Consider the following 19,963-nt stretch of genomic DNA (forward strand, 5'->3'; position numbering starts at 1 on the left):
CGTCAATATTGCTGTACTGCTTATTGTCTGGTCTTTGTCAACCCTGTCTCACTCCCATTGGCCCTGGAGTTTGTATCATTCTATCCACAAACAGACAAATGCCTGAGTCCCACCTTGAACAGGTGGAACCTCCAAGCTACTGGAAGTGGCTTCCTACTGCTCCAGGAGATATTTTCCTAAGAATCAGAGGCTGTGCAGAATCATAGTTCACTTGCAACCGTGTAGCCCAAGGGTCAATTCTGGCACAGCAGAAACCTTCCCAGAACAGAACAGGCCTGAGTACAGAATGAGTGGCAGGGCTCTGCCGTCAGCAGGCAGCTGGTTAAGCACAGCCTCGTGGTTAACGGAAAGGCAACGCTGAGCCTATCAGAAAATCTGTAACGCTGTGAACAGCATTTAGTGCTCAGCTGTTTCTTGCCCACCTCTCAGATGGTCCCAGCAGGAAACAAGTCTGTGGCTGTCATGTTTATACTTAATTCATGTTTATTTTATTTTTAACAAGGGTTTCACCTGTCACACTTTAAAATAAATGTTCTGCTCTTCAATGAAAGGTTGTCAGAGCAGAGAAGAATCCTGTTCGTGATGAGCTGAGTGTGTGTGTTTAAATGTGTGCCCAGTGGGGACCTCTTTCCCCATGAATCTCTCTCTTCTCCCAGGGGCTAAGGCTTCCTCCTCACAGAGGACACACTCTCCAGGCCATGACGGTGGGACATGGGGCTCCATGAACTTGCTTCTGGAGGGGAGACAGCATGGCCTACAGTACCTCTTGGATGGGAGGGTGAGGGGTTGCGTGATCTGACCAAGTGTAGAATGAGGATTCTTCAGGGAAAAGGATGTGCTTTGCTCTCTGTACAATGCACAGCTGACTGGACAAGTCTGAAGTGTTCAAATCCTGTGAATTCCAAAGACAGGTCTGGTCCCCAGGAGAGGACCTTGACATCCTTCAAGTAATCCGCTGGATGACAGTGTCTTTACCTGGGGCCTTGAACCATGACACACATTTGACATTGACCTGTGATTTATGGTGGAGCTCTTGGGCCACAAAGTGTCCATCTAACCCCTGAAGGGCCTGGAGCCTGAGTAAACAAGATGAGCCATGTGGGGTGTCTACAAACTCACCCCCAATAAAAATCCTGGATACCGATGCTCCTCTAAGCAGGCTTTCCAGGCCGGCCCCACTGTACATGTCTCCACATGGCATCACACAGCATCACACATCACTGCAGAGAGCTAAGCACTGTCTACACAACACACTGGGGGCAAACACCTGGAGACCCAGATTCCTCTGATGACTTTAATTTGCACCCTGTCACTGTAATAAATAGCAACTGGGAGTGTAAGTGCTATTCTGAGTTCTGTGACTCTTTTCTGGGGAGTCCCTGGACCTGAGGAGAGTCTTGGGGACTCCCAACACATCTCACCGAAGAGTAGCGCTAGAGGAAGACAGGTTGTAGGAGAGAAAAACTGGTCAGCACTGACTCCCAACTCCAGGGAAATCACTTGACCGCAGAATCATTTTGAGGTTTAAATAACATCCTATATTAAATATTGATCCAGTGTTTCAGTAGATACTCACTGAACAGGCCACGTTACATAGGATCAAAAGAAGGTGGATAGTGGTAGTGGTGACTGAGTTGGCTCACCTGTGAGCTCCTCCATGTTACTTCAAATTCCTTTGCACTCAAACTTTGGGCCTAGGAGCCTCCACAATTTTGCAGACAGATATGCACAGTCTGTAGTCAATACATGATTGTTTCAATACCATCATTTGGCTACCATTGCCTCCCCTCTTATCTTGAACCTAAGCCTCTGGTTTCAGATACTCTGTTCTTCATCCACTGCACAGTTGCTATAGGCTTGGGTGAAAAACGAATACATGAAATATGCCTGGGACATTGCCAGAACCATGTTCAGAATTTAGTAAGACATCCCTCCTGATTTTTAAGTCAACACATGTGGGTGTGGGACCAGCCTGTTCAGTGTCTCTGCCCCTCCTGTCAGTCCTGATGTTTGTCTTCTATAAATTCCTAGTTAGAAGACGTCTGTTCAGCTAGACCTCAGGAGGTTCTCCGTGCTGGGTGCTCTGTGGTTGAGTTGTGATTGTGATGTGGGTGTGGGGTGAGGCAAGCGCAGCATTTACCTATTCCGCCCTCTAGACCGGAAGCCTCACTGACGAGACTTGAATCAATGGGCTGACATTGCTGTGGGTTACATTGTGTCCCTACCCCGAAAAACTGATGAAGCTCTAATTCCCAGTGCCTGTGAAAGGGGCCTTACTTGGAAATAGTCTTTGTGCGTGTCATCGAATCAAGATGGGACCATCCTGAATTAGAGTGGGCACAAGCCCAGTGACTTCTGTCCTTCCAAAAAGAGTGACATTTGCACACAGACACACACAGGGGGAAGAGATAATAAAGCGTTCTTCTCTGGAGCCTTCAGAGAGATCATGGCCTGCTGACACCTTCATTTCAGACTCCAAGCCTTCAGAAATGTGAGAAAATACATTTCTGTTCTTTGAAGCCCCCCTCACTCCTTAGGGCGCTGTTTTACGGCAGCCCTAAGACATGACTCCAGCCCCCATCAGAGCTGGTCACACACAGGTCTTTGGCTTACATCTGGTTTTCTGGCCCTAACAAAAGTACTCTGCCTCCTGGAAGGTGGAAGGAACCAGCCAAGAATGTGGAGGCAGAAGGAAGTGACTCACCGCAGGACTGTGGCCGATGCTGTTCAGGTAGTAGAGGAGGCCTTTGGTGTGGTAAATGGTGGGCTGGAGCTGAGCGCTGGGAGCCAGCCACTGTCTGTTCAAGTCCTCCCCTCGCAACGAGCACCTGTGACTACAGGGACAAAGGACAAGCAAATAAGCACTCACTTATTAAGCACTCACACTCAGTTATTCCCAAGAGAATAACTTGGGAAAATTAGTATCAACAAGACACCCACTTAAACCAACAAAGCCAACTTCCCTCTGACATCTGCCCAGGTGGCTTCAACTGCAGGTGTCCTGAAAGCTGCAGATTTGTCCTCTAAATTTCCATAGAGGTGTGCTTATTCTCGTAGCCCCCCAAAGAATGGGAAACCTTATTTAACTTGGGCTGGGCTACCAAAGTGTTGAGATGAGGTTTGGAAAATGTAGTTCCTCATTCTGTAGATGCACAGAAAACGTGTTTTGTAAATGTATCTAGACTCTGGAACCTTCAATTCCACATACACAGCTCAATCTATTATGCTGGGTGGGTGAGACAGGATATTTCCAGCTAGCCCTATAACTCTTCCAGGTAGGTATTCCTGCACCCCATGAAGAGACTGAAGCTTAAAAAACAGACTGGAAGGCCCCAGATCATATCACTAAGAGCTAAGGTTTATCTCCAGGTCTGCTTGCCTCTAAAAGGTAGAAGGCTCTTTCTCCTATCACTCTGCTTCCCCTCGTCCTCACAGAGGACTGAGAAAGGCTGACATTTACCCAGAGAACCAGAATCTCATGGATTATTAGTGCTAGAAATAAGCTAAAAAATCATCCATTCCCTCATTTGGGAAACAGAGACGCTCATCATCAAAAGCAGCAAGTTATTTCACAGAGGTGACAGGGCTGACCAGTGGTGGCACGAGCTGCAATTTGGAGGGAAGGAAATGGAGGTGCTGAGCCACAGGGAAGGTCGCCCCAAGAGCCCGTATCACCAGGTCCACCCGTACAGCCCATGCTGGGGCAGGCTCCTGACAGTCCTGCTAAGATGTCCTTGCCTCACTAGGGCGGGTGAGCAGGGTGCTGCAGACTGGGGAAAGCCGTGGAGCCTCCGCGTCTTCTAGTCCCGCCCCACTTCCTGCCACCTAGTCTGTCCACAATCCAGCCCTGCACATTGCTCAGAGTTCTCTTTGAGCAACTGCGTCGGCTACCTCAGGACTCTCCTAGGCTCCATCCATTCCCACCTCGTCAGCTCTGCAGAGAGACTTTCCCTGACCCCAGGCCATCGCATTTGGCTCCGAATGCTCCAAAAGCATCCAGAGGTTCCCTCAGAGTTCTTATAAAACAACTGTGAATGGGCTTACCTTCCTATCTAGATGTCTTTTTATCATCCATCCATCCATCCATCCGTCCATCCATCCACCCATTCATCTTTGCAAGAACTCTTCTTTTTTTAATATTTTATTTATTTAGAAAGGGGAAGGGAGGGAGAAGGAGAGGGAGGCAAACATGGATGTGTGAGAGATACACCAATCAGTTGCCTCTTGCACACCCGCTACCAGAGACCTGGCCTGCAACCCAGGCATGTGCCCTGACTGGGAATCGAACCAGCAACCCTTTGGTTTGCAGGCCGGCACTCAATTCACTGAGCCACAGCAGCCAGGGCTATTTTTGCAACTCTTGTCTTCCCTGTTCAGCCATGAGCTTCCTGGAGACAGGAGCAGTTCTTTGTTACCATGAAAACCCTTGCACACTGAATGTGTTGGGGCTGGTATTTTGTAAACAGTCTGGAATAAATAATTGCATTAGCATTTATATGTAGAATCAGATACATTTCCTGTTTTTCTAATATGCTTTTCAATAAATCTTAGAAGTGGAAGAAAAAAAAGTTCATCTTCCTCCTCCTTTTACCACCTTTTTCATCTTCATGTTTCTGGAATTATCTTTAAATATTAGTTTCCTGCTGCTTGTCAGCTCTATAAATGGAAAAATCTTTAGATTAATCATGGAGGACGATGACACCGTTAAAATATTTTGACTTGAGAAAATGGTAGGGCTTTGTGCATCTTCCTCTCTTTTTTCCCCTGTTCTTCCCTTGCTTTACGCCCCTCTTCCTCGTTTTATCATCAGTGACACCTAGAAACAGGGTGTATTTGGTCTGCCAGGCGATGGAGGATTGCGCAAAACTTGACACAGACCTTGAATGTAGACAGGCGCAGGAAGACACAGGCGCCCCAGACTCGCGCCTGAGCGTGACTGCTGTGTGTCAGCAATCTCTCTTCTCAAATCCAAGTACTCTCAGGCACGGCCTCTGTGCGCCTCCCCACTCTCTTTAAAATGCTCTGTTTCCCCTTGCCTTGACCTGGATTTGCACCAACACTGGGGACGTGTTTTTTCTTTGTAACATCAAAAGTGATGAAATCCTTTGAGGCCCCTTAAAAGCACGTGCAGGTGCTGACAAGAATTCGGGCTTTGCGTGTGTCCCGGCTGGGCAGCTCCGCATGCCCGCCTCCTCTCCCCCTGAGCTCCCTGGAAACAAGGTCAGGGCGGTGCCTGCACAGCAGAAATACCACCCTGGGTCACAAGGCCCCAGAATTAAAACAGAAGTTTGTGCTACAATCAGAATAAGCTCAAGTTTTGGTGAAAAGGATCTAAAGTTCTGTCATTAGGCATGGGATGTGGGGACTCTTTTTTTTTTTTTTAATCCTCGCTGTATGCTGTGTTATTGATTTTGGGAAGAGAGGAAGGGGAAGAGAGAGACAGAGACAGAGAAACATCAACATGCTTCCTGTAGATGCCTGACCAGGGATCAAACCCACAACCTCTTGGATGATGCTTCAACCAACTGAGCTCCCGGCCAGGGCTGTGGGGACTCTTTGAAAGTCAATATTCTCATAGGTGAAAAAACAGAGGTTTGCTTCACCTGCCTTCCAGGATCACTGTGGAGATGAAAGGAAAGGACCCTTCAGATCTCTCCATGCAGAAATACCTGCAATGCCCTACTTCTGCCTGTGTCCATGCCCATGTCACATCCACACCTACATCACATGTGCATCCCAGCAGTATCTGTGTCTACACCCCCTTCCACAGGAATAATTCTCACAGACACAGAGCACCGCCTGGACTATGATCACTGGTTCCTTACTTCACCCTAATTATTCTCCCCATGAGGAGTAATCATGGAGCTATGTGCAGGCTGATTGAAAGGGAGAAGAATCCTGACTAGGGACCCAGACAAGAGTCCGTGGTCAGTTTTAAGTACCACTTGACTTGAGGACAGGAAAGGGTGGAGCAATGGGACCACAGAGCAGGAAAACAAATCGTCTGAAACACTGCAAAGGAATAAACCAATATAAATTGTTGATTGGATTTTGGGCTGTTAAACAGTGCAAAGGGAAGGATGGGATCTAAGATAACCTAAGTACTTGAATCTGGAGAGAAGCTGGGCAGATGTGAGACCTAGGGGAGCCGTTAGTCTGTGGTGAACCGTGTTTGGTCTGCAGCCCTCTGGCACAGAGGCCGTGTGGCCTGGGGAATCTCAGATGTTTGTGCTTGCATTCCGGGCCCAATGCGTGGCCAGTGTTTTCAGAGTGTGCGCCTATGCATTCCGCCAGTCCCTCTGTCTTTGGAATTACAGATTACTATAATGGGCACTACACCTACCTCGAGTGCTTTTCCTTTTAAAGCAAATTCATTTGCTTCCAATCCCCAAATCCATTTGCCATTTTGTGTAAATAATATCAGAGATGCATGCAGTCGAAGGAACTGCTGCTACTCTTCCCAGGGATTTGTTTTAAGCATTGGAAGAGAAAATGCACCGCATCTTGTTATCTGCTGTAGCATTTCTGAAACGACAGCTGCTCCCTCCACATGAAGAGAATTAGCAGATGGACAGCCATGACTGGCTGGCAATAAATGCAGTGCCTCTAATTTCTGAAAAAGAGGTCATCCTTCAAATAGTTTGAAGTCCTGCTTTGCTTATAAAAAAATAAAATGATAAGTACTGCTATTTTTTCCCACTGAAAACTGCAAACTTACAGGATGCAGGAGGGGGCAGGGAATACACTTCCTTATGATTTTTGTAGGTGGCATCATTTGATGTAACTAGTCAGCATTTAAAAATAAAAAAACCTTAGTTTAACTACTTCAAGGCAAAGCTTATATGCATGATTACGTGCCAACTCTAGATGACCAATTACCCAGTCTGTCCAGCAGTGTTGTGGTTTTAGCCTTGAAATGCCTACATTCCAAGAAACCCCCAGTCCCCGGCAAACTGAGACAGTTAGTCCCCCTAACACTAGGTCCCATATTCTAAGAGGCATTTCAAAGGGATTCCTGAGCAGAATTGAGCCTCACTGTCTCACACTGATGCTGAATGTTTCACAGGGGATGTGCACCTTCCCCCTGCCTCACACACCCCCTAGTTTCACTTCCGATCACTTCGCCGCTACACACTGTACTATCTGCAGTTCTTTTTAGGCATTGGCAGAACGTGTCTAAAAAGTCTCTAAGCATTAAACCCTCAGTTGTTGGTGGAACACACTCCTTTCCTTTAGGGAAAAAAAAAAAGGCTTCTGATCTCTTGAAAATATGATCAATTCATGACCAAACAAAAGCATTTCAGCTGAAATGATCTAACAGTCCCTTCCTAAAAGAGAATCCACGAAGCTGTGGTTGGACAATAAAATGATTCGAAAATCTCCCATTCATCTGTGACTGGGAAAATGGAGACAGGGAGGCCATCAGGCTGAATCAAGGATGCGAGAGGCTTGGTCACATTAGTGCCTCCAGCTTGGGAGTCTGAAGACAGGCAGCGTGTCTGAGGTTTAGCAAGTGGCCTCACCATTCACTGCACGTCCTCGGCCCAGGAGGCAGCACAGGTGCAGGAGGAGACTGTTGATACAGGCAGAGCTGTGCTGAAGCTGCAGGAACAAGACAGAGCAGCATAGGGCACTGCTGGTGGACACAGCACCCAGAGCTTTCCACGGAATCATCGCTTGGGTGGACAAAGGGAAAAATGGGGAAAAAAGGAAAGCATTTTCATCTTTAGGCCCAGTTGCAAAGCTCAAAACAATCAGGATTACCAGGGTCATAGTATTAGGATGTTTTTTGTCACTTAAAATGTTCAGAGAGCCAATAATCTAAAGAGCAGAGGAAGAGAAAAGACCAACCCAAGTGTCCTGCAAACATGGAATGAGTGGATGGACCTGGGGAATATTATGCTAAGTGAAACAACCAAGTCAGAGAAAGACAAGTACCTGATGATTTCTCTTCTATGGAATGTGATGAACAAAACTAATGGACAAAACAAACTTATAGACAAAATGGAGATAAGACTCATAGATACAGAGAACAGACTGACAGCTGTCAGAGGGGCGCGGGCAGGGGATAGATGGGAGGGGGGCTAGGTGAAAAAGGTGAAGGAATTAAGAGAAAAAAAAACTCATAGACACAGACAATAGCATGGCGATGACCAGAGGGAAGGGGGTGAGGGAGGTGGAAGAGGATAAAGGGGAAATAAATGGTGATGGAAGGAGACTTGACCTGGGGTGGTGAACACACAATACAGGGTACAGGTGATGTGTTATAGAATTGTACCCCTGAAACCTATATAATTTTATTAACCAATGTCACCCCAATAAATTCAATATAAATATAGGAGTGAAGGAAAATAAAAACATTATCATTTGGCAAACATCACAGTAATTGCTGCACACCACCATCAGTGGATGCTAAAATTAGAGGATGAAGGTGTGATGAGTGACAGAATATTGACATTACTCAGAGTATCTGTCCAGGAGATACTTACTAATGCCAAAGGCAAACACAGTCACTTTGTGTAGGCACAACCTACGGTGCTCTCGACAGAAACACAAAATCTGATTTTAACCACAAAGATACATTCAACCAATCCAAATTAAGGTACATTCTCCAAAGAGCAGGCCAATGCTCATCAAACACGTCAAGATCAAGAAAAATAAACAAAAAGACTGAGGAACTATTTTAGATTGAAGGAGACTGAGGAGGCATGACTACTAAATTCGTAGCTGCAATTGTGGAGAAAATGGTACTATTGGCAAAACTGGCAAAATCTGAATAATGTCTGCAGAGTAATTAATACCAGTGTTGTTATCCTGGCTTTGATCATTATACTGTGGACATGTAACATGTGAGCATCTGGGGAGGCTAAGTGAAAGAGACACATAACTTTTTTACAATTCTTACAACTTTTTGATGCATAAACTATTTCAAAATAAACACTTAAAAGATTTTTATAAGTTACAATTTTAAAGGGAAAGCATTCTATAATTCATGAAAGAACAACATATGTAAGAATTAGAAAAGCTCAAAAATGATGTAACAACTCAAAAAATGATTAGAAAATAAATTATCCTTTAGTTAATAAAACCCAGGCTGGAAGAACTCAAGAGAAAAATGTGAAAGAAAAACATTTTTTAATCCTAAGGAAATAACAGAAATAAAAAGGATTCAAGAGAAAGTGACAAATATTGAGGATAGGCAAACAACTTCCAACATGCTAATAAAGAAAGAAAAACAAAGCCAAAGATTAGAATAAGTGCTAAAACCTATATTAAGAAAACACTCATAAAATAGTCTAACAATTCAAAGCTATATATTAAAACAGTTATGTATCTGAGAATATTGATCCAGAACAACCAACACTGAGACATAATCTAGTAATAATCATGGATTTTAAAGAAAAAAAAATTCACTGGGAATCTAGGCAATAAAAGCATGTGACTTAAAAAGGAATAATTATACTAACACTTTTGGACAGCAATGCTTCCAATGACAGAAGAGTGATGTTCAAAGTATTAAATAAGACATTTAAAGAAATGAAACTAGAGATAGATTTTGCACGCAGCAAAACTGATCTTCAGTACAAACAGGGACAGACACACTGCTACCCATATTCAAGAACCCAGGAAATAAAATTCCCATGAGCCTAGCCTCAAAAGTACATCACATAAAATCTCAAAGAAAATGACCAGAGAGATATGGACATTTTCACTTTTTAGAAAAGTAGCCTGAGGATATTTCTGCCACAGAACTACCTTACAGTATGATCACAGTTCTCCCCATGGATGGTCGGCCCTGTGGAGACAAGACTATGTCTCATCCCATCTCTCAGTCCCCAGAGCCTGGAAGAGCACCTGACCCCCTAAAGCTATTTAATAAATGCAGAGTAACATCAATAAAGTGCCATTCAGTTATGTAATCTGAGATGGCCTAAATGAAGTGTCCTTTGTAAATGTTTATTAAATCAAAATCAACAGCAAAGCAACAGTTTTTAGACTTCAAATGTTTTCTGACACCACAAAAGCAAACCCACATTATTCTCAATGTTTATGTTTCCCTCAGTTGTCATGTCTGTGATGTAAAATAAAATGCAAAATTATTATATGTATTAACTATTGACAGAGTCTACCAGCATGTGACAAACAAATGAGGTCCACTTTTACCTTTTTGTTTCAGGTCAGATGACTATGAAAAAACTATACTTCCTCCTCCTCAGCATCATCACCATCGTCAACATCATCATCATCATCACCATTACGGATTTCATTCATGGAGTCCTTATTTTGTACCAGTCTTTTGCTAATAGCTTATATGTATTATCCCCATTAATCCCCATAATAATCCTATAGACATTTGTTATTATAATTCCTGATTTTCAGATGAGGAATTAAAGGTTTAGAGACTTTAACTAATCTGTTTAAGGACACACAGGTATATCAGCTTCTGACTGGAGAATAAACTAAAAAATAGTTGCTATAAGATGCCCCGAAGTCTTCACCACCATATCAGCACATCAGTCCAATGCCCACAGGAGGCGAAGGCTGGGGAAGAAACCTTCCGAAACAGAGGGCCTCTGCCTCCTACAGCTACATGCACCCAGGTGTCTTAGCTTCTTTCTGAACTGCACATTGAACTTGGAGTTAGACATTGTTTAAAGAAAGAATTTCACTGCTTAATATTTTAATAATTGATGGCTTGTGAGTCTAATGCCATGACTTGATCACTAGCTTTAGAACTATTTCAGCATTTTAGTCTATAGGTTTCTCACATGTAAAATTAATACTCTCCTTCATACTTGGCAAGTTGGTATAAGGTATAAAATTATATTCAAAAGACAGAAGTGGTGTATAAGAAGATACACTATTGATTAATTCACCAAGTATTTATTGCTACCACAACTACTATATGTCAGACACTGTTCTAATTCTGAGTAACACAGCGCTGAATGAGCCCTACAAGAAATTTCCATCTGGGGATTATCACCAAGCAGCTCAAGGCAAACACTATGCCCATGTTCATCTGTTAAATTCTCTGCACCAACCCAGCACTGTGACCCCCAGGTGACAGGCAACTAATTCATCGTTATCCAAGGGATACAAAAACCCAAGTCCCCATTCTACTGCTGCCCAAGTATTTCTTCCCTGGGCAGCCAATATCTAAATTAAAACTCTGACTTTCTTTTTTTACTGTTAATTCAACAGATTTAATTATAGGATATTGATTTTTCCTGATCATCTGCAGGCCTGTGTACAGCTGTGGTCTACTTTGGATTAAAATCACTGTACTTTCCTTGTCAGAGAGAAACTTTTGATTAAAAAAAAATATTCTATGCAAAACTCAAAAGCATTAACAATGAGAAAAAATAAATGCCTTTTTATAACACGCAATGGGAGCTCCATCCTCTTCTCCCTAATGGAAGAGTTGGTAAAAAAGCTTACAGCTGAGATCTCCCAAAGGAACTCATGAGGGTCCTTTTGTGGGACCATAAGACTAAGTCACACCCCAGGTTTCTCTTCCAGAGTGAAAAGAACTCACAGCTCTTTTTGTTCCCCTTTTCTATGCCTCAGAGTGTTCTTTCACAGCAGGGTAATTTTCCCTTATGGGCCAGAAAGCAGGTCAGATATTGACATCGCCCTGATGAGGTGTCTATGGAGAGTAACAGCCCTCCCCTTCCCTGCTAACCAGCAGAGCCAGCCAGAAGGGGGACTGACTGCTTCCTCAAGAGGACTGCAGGCTGTTTTCCCCTAGTGCACAATGTAAACCAGTTGAGAACACAGATGCAGAGAAACATTTGTGCTGATGGGGTTTTCAGTGGCTAGGAGACATGCACCACGTCCCCGGGGAAGCAGTAGTGACTTCCAGCCCCATGCTAACTGAAGGAAGGGTTGGAACCGTCACCAACTCTGGAGTGCCTTTTCCTTGAAGTCTTGGTCAGAGAAAGTGAAAAGACAAGAGTGAAAACATGTCCAGTGCTGGAGAGAAAATCAGAAAACAAACTGAGTTCTAGCTGTGGTTTTCATACTTGCTACCACGTGATCTGAGGCAAATTCCTTCATTTTGTGTGGCTCAGGGCTGTCAATGGTTTATTTATTTAAAAAAAAAAAAGATCAGAAGACAGGATCTCTATCCAAGCTGCCTTTATCCTTTAAAAAATGCATATTCTAGAGAAATACTTTCAAAACAAAAGAGAAAGAGAGAGACAAGAGGAGAGGAGAGGAAGACAGGGGTGTGGGCTATACACTTTTCTTCTTTGAAACACAGATTCATAAAGAGAAAAATCACCAAGACGGATCATCTCATTGCTGGAGTATGGTCATTGCCTCCTTACTGGTTGTCTCATCTCCTATTTTTTTTATTGTTCAGCTGCAGTTGTCTCCATTTCCCCCCATTGCTCCATCTCCTAGTTCTCATAACACTTCTCTTCCAATGTGACATAATTCCAAAATAATAATAAAACTCTTCCAGTGGCTTCTCATTACCTAAAGGAGATGTATGAACTACCTTGGCTGGCACTCAAGGTCTTCTGCAATCTGGTCTCAGCCCCCGGAACCAACTTAACCTTTTACTATTGTGCCGCCCAACAGGAATCCGCTGCTACAAGCAAGCTGGATTTTCTGGTCGTTCCCAAATTCTCTCAAAGGCTATTGGAACCACACCTGAAATTTCATCCTTTTCTTCACTCTTCCTTAGTCTACTCATCTTTCAGAAAACTTCTCAAGCTCTTCCCCTTGTAGGAGAGTTTGGTTGACTACTCCAATCCATAGCTCATAGCTTATAGTCACTGAAGTCATGCTGTGCGCATCTGAGCCTGGTTCTACCACTTGCTATGTGCATTTGGCCAAATGACTTAACTTCACTAAATTTACTATAAGGACTACTTCTGCCTCTCAATTTCTATCTAAAGGCAATATTGGTATCTAACTCATGGGATTTCATTTCTTGTTTCCTAGAATTAAGTGACATAACAGCCTGAAGGTACTTAGCAAAATGCTTAGTACACAATTAGTGATCCATAAATGTCTAGACTTTTAAAAAGCCATTCTTCATAGCATCCACATTTGCATCATCATCAAATACTGTCCTGGGTTCTCATTTAACTGAACTATGTAGTTAGATTACAAATCACTGGAGAATAAACTAATTTTGTATATTCATTGAATCTGCTTCAATCCTCCACATCGTGCCCTACATTCACTGGCTCTCAATAACTACTTGTTCAAAAGCTTAGAGACAAATTAGACTATCAATACACAGCCATTTTCCTTTTCTGAGACTTTCAGTAAAGCATACGAAGGAAATGAAAATAAGACAGTGAAAAGCTACACTTACCATGTAATCCTCAAATCAGGGTCCATTTCATAGCCAAAGAAACTGCAATTCAAGGTCCATGGAACTATCCCCAGTCACGTACTCCAAGCAAGAATCTGAACTCTAGTTTTCCACTGAACTGGAAATGGGTAGCCTGGAGGATGTCTGAAACTTTCTTTACCTAAAGCACAATCTTCTAATATCTTCTTTTCTTTCTTAGCATTTGTCCTCACTCTCTCCTGACATACTCCACACCATTTCTTTTAGAAAAGGTTTTGTGTTGGCTTGAATCTTTTCACACTATTTTGCAGCCCATTTGTATTGTTCAGCTGAATCTTTCCCCTTCTCTGTCTTTCTCAGGTGCACACACACACACACACACACACACACACACACACGTGCAGGAATTCAGAAAGGCAAAGGAATAATTTATTAAGCATCATATACAAAGAAGAGGGTGCCAACTACTACTCTCTATTCTCGGTAAATGACTGCCCCATTCCTTTGGTTGCTCAGACCAAATATCTTATAATCACCTTTGACGATTCCTTAATTCACAGCCCTAATCTCATTTACCAGCAAACCTTACGGACACTGCCTTCAATACATACACATTAGAAACCAGCTACAGCTCACCACCTTCTCCCCAGCACTCTGCCCACGCCCCCATCATCCCTTACCTGGCCCCTGCAGGGGCCTTCTACCTGCTTCCATTCCTGACTGCCCTCACCACCCATCTCACATCTGCTGTGCTCACAACAGCCTGAGATTCTTATACTTTTTCTGCCCCAAATTCTTCAGTGTCTTCCAAACGCATTCTGAACTGCATCCAACCTGGAGCACAACTATTTTTGTGCTCCAGGCACCTGCCACCCGCAAGGCCTCTACCTTCCAGTTCCTCTACCTGATTGTTCTCCCAGCTACCCCATGTTTTCTCTCTCAGGTTTGTGCTTCTATGTCATCTTATCAGAGAGAATCTTCTCCCTTCCAACCATCCAACCCTGTTGCTCGCTTATTGTATTTTCTTCACTGCACTTAAAACTCACAGTCATTCTAGCATGTGACCGTTTTTGGCAACGTTGTACCTTCCGGCAAGAGTACAGACTCAGTGAAACAAGGACCGCGAAGCCTGCATCCTCAGCAGCAGGAGCAACTGCTGACAGACAGCAGGGCCTGGATCAGTAGGTAATGAACGAATGAGAAAATAAAGGAATTCTCCAAACTCTAGTTCCCGGGAAGCATTTGTACAGTCAAAGTCTATTTTCCTTTCAGAATAGGTATGGCTGAGTACAGATATGGTATCAATGGTTCTTCCTGGAAACAGTCAGATCCCATCTTTTACTAATGGAGGAGTACAGTCCTTTTCTGTATGCTGGCTCCCTCCAAGATAATGGCACAAAAAGTTTGAAATTACTTAGTTTATTTCCATTACAACCCAGGAGAGTTATCAGATGGGTTTGTCATTAGTAACTTGGTGCATTCTTTTATTCAGGAAGTTATTTTAGCAATGTAAAAAATCAAAACATCCTTCTAGCCATGTCTCATGAATCAGAAAAAGTAGTTATCTTTGAAACTGCATATTTGATGCTAAAATATACACTTCAAGCTGAACATCATTAACATGACTTTTATATCTCTACCAACGAGAATAACTCTTAGCATAATATTTTACAGGAAAAACTCCTAGAGAAGATAATGTCTGTTTCCTGCCTTCCATGAAGGTGAAAACATCTCAAATAAAACTTTAGGAAATGAAATGTTTACTGTTTGTTTCTTCAGTGCCAAGATGAGCAGCAGCCCCCCAGACCTGCTGGCCACCCCAGGCCCCCAACACAGGACCCAGACCGAGTACCCACAACCATGAGGAAGGTGTTGTTTTCTCCTTTCACTCTGTCATCGAGTCTGCATTTGCATTTTACTGGGCTCTGACAGGGACCGCGTGGCAGATGGCAACTGAAATCTAATTAATGATGTCTTCCAAGTCGTGTCAAGATTCTTCTGCGAGGCTGCGTTGTTGCAAAGCCACTGATGCGTGTTAGCTCTGTTCCCTTGTCAGAAGCCACGGAACACAGCCCTGGTTTTTGTTTTATCTAACTCAGACCTTGCCACGTGGAAAGAGCCTTTTTCTCTGGGAAATTTGTCGAAACCAATCACAGGCATTGCTGAACCTCATGGCTGTCGGAGGCAGGAAACGGCAGGCGGGCAAAAACAATGGACTAATCACAGAATTTAAAACTAAAAGCCAGGGCGGGAAATGCCCACAGGAAGACTAGAAAAGCTCCAACCTATTCCTGGCAACGTACATTCACAGGACGACATGTGCACCCCAGCCCGTGTGCACGCTCAAGAGAGCCCTGAGACGAACCGTGAAGATCTGCACAAACAGAAAGGAAGGCGGAGGCAGGGCTGCGAGCTATCTGACTGCCTACTGAGGGAAAGCCTCCCATGCCCACCCTCCCACCTCCAAGCAGAGGCTATGGGGCCTACTTATTCCAGGCAACTCAGAAAACCTCCATCTAATAATCAGACAACTATAAGCTGGCCCAGCAGAGGCTTGAGTGGCCATGCAGGATAAATCTATAGACATTACAGAACTAGTTCCATGTAAAGTTACTAGACAAAAAATACCAAATGGGGAAGAACCTGATTTCCAAAACTACAACATTATGTCATTTAAAATTTCCAGTTGTCAGCAAAAAAAAAAAAATTATGACACATGCAAAAAAAAAACAAGAAAGCATGGCCCACATACTGGAAATAAAGCAATTAATAAAAACCATCCACGTGGAAGCCCAGACACTGGATTTACTGACAAAGATTTAAGTTAGTGATTACAAATCTATTTAAGGAACTAAGGAGATCTACATCTAAGGAACTGAAGGAAAGTAGGAAAACCATGTCTCAACAATCATCAGTAAAGAGATAGAAATTGTATAAAAGAACCAAATAGAAATTTGAGAGTTGAAAAATACAATCACTAAAATAAAAAATTCAACAGACGTGAGCAGACGACACATCCAGTGCACACCACATGCCAGGACACAGACCTCCAGGTCCGCACCTGGGTGCATCATACTCAAGAAGTCAAAAGGCAAACACAGTTTTGAAAGCAGTGAGAGAGAAACAGTTAATCCCATACAAGAGATCCACGATGAGATTAACAACTGATTTCTCATCGGAAACAATTTATTAAATGAGGTTCTATTCTACCAACATACTTCTACCTTATTTACACACTGAAGCTTGGAATAACCTGTCTTCAGGTTTTTTTAAATATAGCTCAAATTCCTATGTATTAATAATCTATTGGAAACAAAATGTAGAGGAACTTTATGAAAATGTTAAAAATTCTGAAGCTATGCAGCTTGCTGCCCAAATGTTCTCATGTCTACAGAAGTCATAACGATGACGATGCATTTAAAAGCATCTAACATGGAATGCATGGAAGGACATTAGTTTATATATGTTGTTTCTATTTGTTTATTTAGGGCCTTGCTTACATTAATGAGGGTGTTTTGACGTGTTCTCAACTTTCTTGCCCATTGTGTGAATCACCAACAGCCTCTTTCAGAGGCTGGTCACAATGCTTAGGTTTGATCCTTGAAGCCTCATGATGATCAGGAACCCATGAGACAAAGGCAGGGCCTTCCTCCACTAACCTGCACAGCTAAAAGGGATTTCCTGGGCTTTGGCCAGTAGCTGGCCCCCTAAAGCTCTTCAGTCCTACCTGCAAGGTGGGTGTTTAACTGTCCTCAGCTCCCTATTGTGTCTGAGGGATTCAGCATGGCCACAAACCCTGTGGTTATTCAGTTTTTTTATAGTGGACATAAAAATAGCTCAGAGTGGTGAGTGAGGAGTTCTTTACATACCCAGGGGACTCATACCTGAAAAGCTGCTAGGTACCAGCACATGACACCCTGATGCTCTGATGTGATGTTATGATGTTAATTAATTTGATCTCTCTGAAGGGGAAGTACCTCCCCTCCACCATTTACATAGCAATTGAATGTTTCTGCTGCTGACTGGAAATTTGCACCTTTCTGCTGCTAACCAGGTCACGGCTGCTGCTGAATACTTTGTCGGCAGTTTAAGATGGCAGAATGATTTATTTACAACTTTAGCTTCCTGTAATGCATTTAAAATGCACGCTTCCTAACAGCTAAATCCAAGTCTAAAGCCTCATTCTGGACTAGTGGAGAACCAAACTGTAGTATCAACCAATGAGTGGAGGTTGCACTGCTTTCTATGTTTGACATTTTAAAATAAATGGAGTTCCATTCAACGTTTGTTCCTGTTCTACAGGATTTTAGACTGAATCGGCACTTTTTCTAAAGCTCCCACCCAGCAATCTTGCTCTGGGACCTTTTCCCTCAATTCTTAAAACATTCCCTTGTGTAATCACAGCTTTGCTGCTTTTATTTCACTTCATTCTACATGATGTGTAGAGCCACAGAGCCCCCCTCCCTGCCCCCAAACAAACAACAATCTATCCTGCTTCTCTTAGGACAGATCAGACAGTGCTCAGAATGAACAGCAGCACATTGTTCTGGGCAAAAAGGCTCATTACCCCTTTGGCTGACAACTCCTGGTTGTGAACTATTCTGGGGGCAGGAACCTGTAAGGAGACCCGTAGTTGTGTCTAACCATCTGTACCAAACCGTGATGTTGTGTCCTAGATGTAAAGAGGAGAACTGGAGACTTCTTCATCCTCTGCATATACAATATTTGAGGACATAAGCTCAATGCTGGGATCATTTCTGGTGGGCAGATGGTGTTAGGGTCAGAGGTGGGTCCACGTGTCTGTGAGGGCAGGGGCTCTAGCGCACAGCCCTGAGGAGGCCGACAGGCCTGCCCAGACCCTTTCCTGTTTCCCTGCAAAAAGCAGACCTGCGAACTGCCTCATGGTGATGCTCTTTCGGGACAGAGGAAGATAGGGAGGTTCAGGTTTGCACTTTGGCAATGGATATTTATGATGAGCTCTTCATAAAACCCTTCCTGGGTTCCTGCCCTCGCTTTTCATAGTTTTACAGAAAATAATGTTAAATAGGGAATATTCTTTTTATTTTCCAAAATTGATGATTATCCCCACCAGTATCTTTTATTCTTTGAAAGAATAATCAAGAACCGAATAAAATACACCTCGTAATCCTCCAATACTGCATATAAAAGGATTAAAACATACATATATATATATATATATATATATATATATATATATGTAGGAAAACACCTTACACAATGAAAGAGTTATACAAACATAAAGTAATATTGTTATTTTATCATTATTTGAAGTTTTAATCTGTTCACAATGCCGGCTCCTAAACCCAATCATCAATCAAACTGTGTAACAGACCTGGGAGGAGAGTTGGGGAACACAATGAACATCTGGTTCACATTTCTCGCCAACGGGTGAGAAATACTCTTGTCGCAACTAAAGTTCTTGTGTTAGTTCTGATTCTAAATCATTTGGTTTTACGGAAGAAGCAATCAGGAGGCAACCTCTTCGTGCTGGGCATTGTGGCAGATACTACAGATGCTCAAGAGCAAAAATGCCTTCAACATCACCCCAACTGCTTCACGGTCTAGTTGCTGAGTCCTGCCAACCGAAAACCATACACATGTGAAGGAGATAATAACAGGGATACGGAAGCAATTAATTCTGAATCGGGGGTCAATTATGAAGAGGGAAGCATAACAGCCATTTATAATTATAAGTTAATGTGTTATGTCTCCCTGGGACTTTTCTAATTATGAGATGGAGGACTCTATCTTCTGTTAATAGAATTTCTAATGTCTGTCAAATCTTAATGGAAAGGATTTTTGCTTAAACACAGAAGATTGAATATGTGCATTCATCCATTATAGCTTCAGGAACCCCCTCCAGAATTACTGCAAAGACTTAAAAAATACTTGTAAATCTTCAGATACAGAGAAAGTAGAAGAGGGGAAGACAACAGACCAGAACTATCCAAATACTGAGAAACCCAAAGCAGATGGTCTAGTGGTACGTGATTTAGCGGATCAGCGATCCCTGGAGGCGAAAACCCCTTTTCTGTCCAGGACCAGACGGGATATGTCTTAGGTTTTGCAGGCTCTTCCTGACAAAGCCACAGACACCATGTAGCCAATGAGCATGGCTGTGTTCTGGTAAAACTTTACTTACAAACATGGCTTCCAGGCTGTGGTCTGCTGGCCTCTGACCCAGACCCCAACAGGCCAGACAAACAGTATAGCCAGTTGCCCACACCATTTCTCCTTCTGGTTGAATTCTCTACTTCAAAGTGACTGTTTATTTTTATGCTTTCTGGCTCATTCATGAAAGTGCAGCAAAAAGTGACAACCCACTAATAGTCACATCAAGCAAAATGATCTATGTTGTAACACTTTGGAAGACGTTACAAAGGGAGGGCATGATGATTAGCAACAAGAGATTCAACCAGATTGGACTGGATCTCATTTATGCACTGTACACTGCATAAGCATTTGTTTTTAAGTGGGTGTCAGATGTTAGGCACTCTGGGAAACCCCAAAGATACAAACAGAAAAAAAAAACCAAAAGGCCCCTTCTTTTGAGAAGCTTTTGGTATAGTACAAAAAAAGTCCATAAGCCAGGGCGGTGTAAGCCAGGGGTCCCCCAAATGTAGCAAGCTAAGG

General features: G+C 43.1%; 1 protein-coding gene across 2 annotated transcripts in view; it reads right to left on the reverse strand.

The window, feature by feature from the left end:
• Positions 1-19,963, reverse strand: part of AGBL1 (AGBL carboxypeptidase 1) — a 565,654-nt gene that overhangs the window by 353,011 nt on the left and 192,680 nt on the right. For both annotated transcript variants that reach the window (XM_053658825.1, XM_053658826.1), the window contains exon 17: positions 2,705-2,834. In XM_053658825.1, the coding sequence (XP_053514800.1) occupies positions 2,705-2,834 (130 nt within the window). The remainder of the gene's footprint in view (positions 1-2,704; positions 2,835-19,963) is intronic.

The sequence above is a fragment of the Artibeus jamaicensis genome, unplaced genomic scaffold (assembly GCF_021234435.1).
Source record: "Artibeus jamaicensis isolate MK-2021 breed Jamaican fruit bat unplaced genomic scaffold, CSHL_Jam_final scaffold_612, whole genome shotgun sequence".
NCBI lineage: Eukaryota > Metazoa > Chordata > Mammalia > Chiroptera > Phyllostomidae > Artibeus > Artibeus jamaicensis.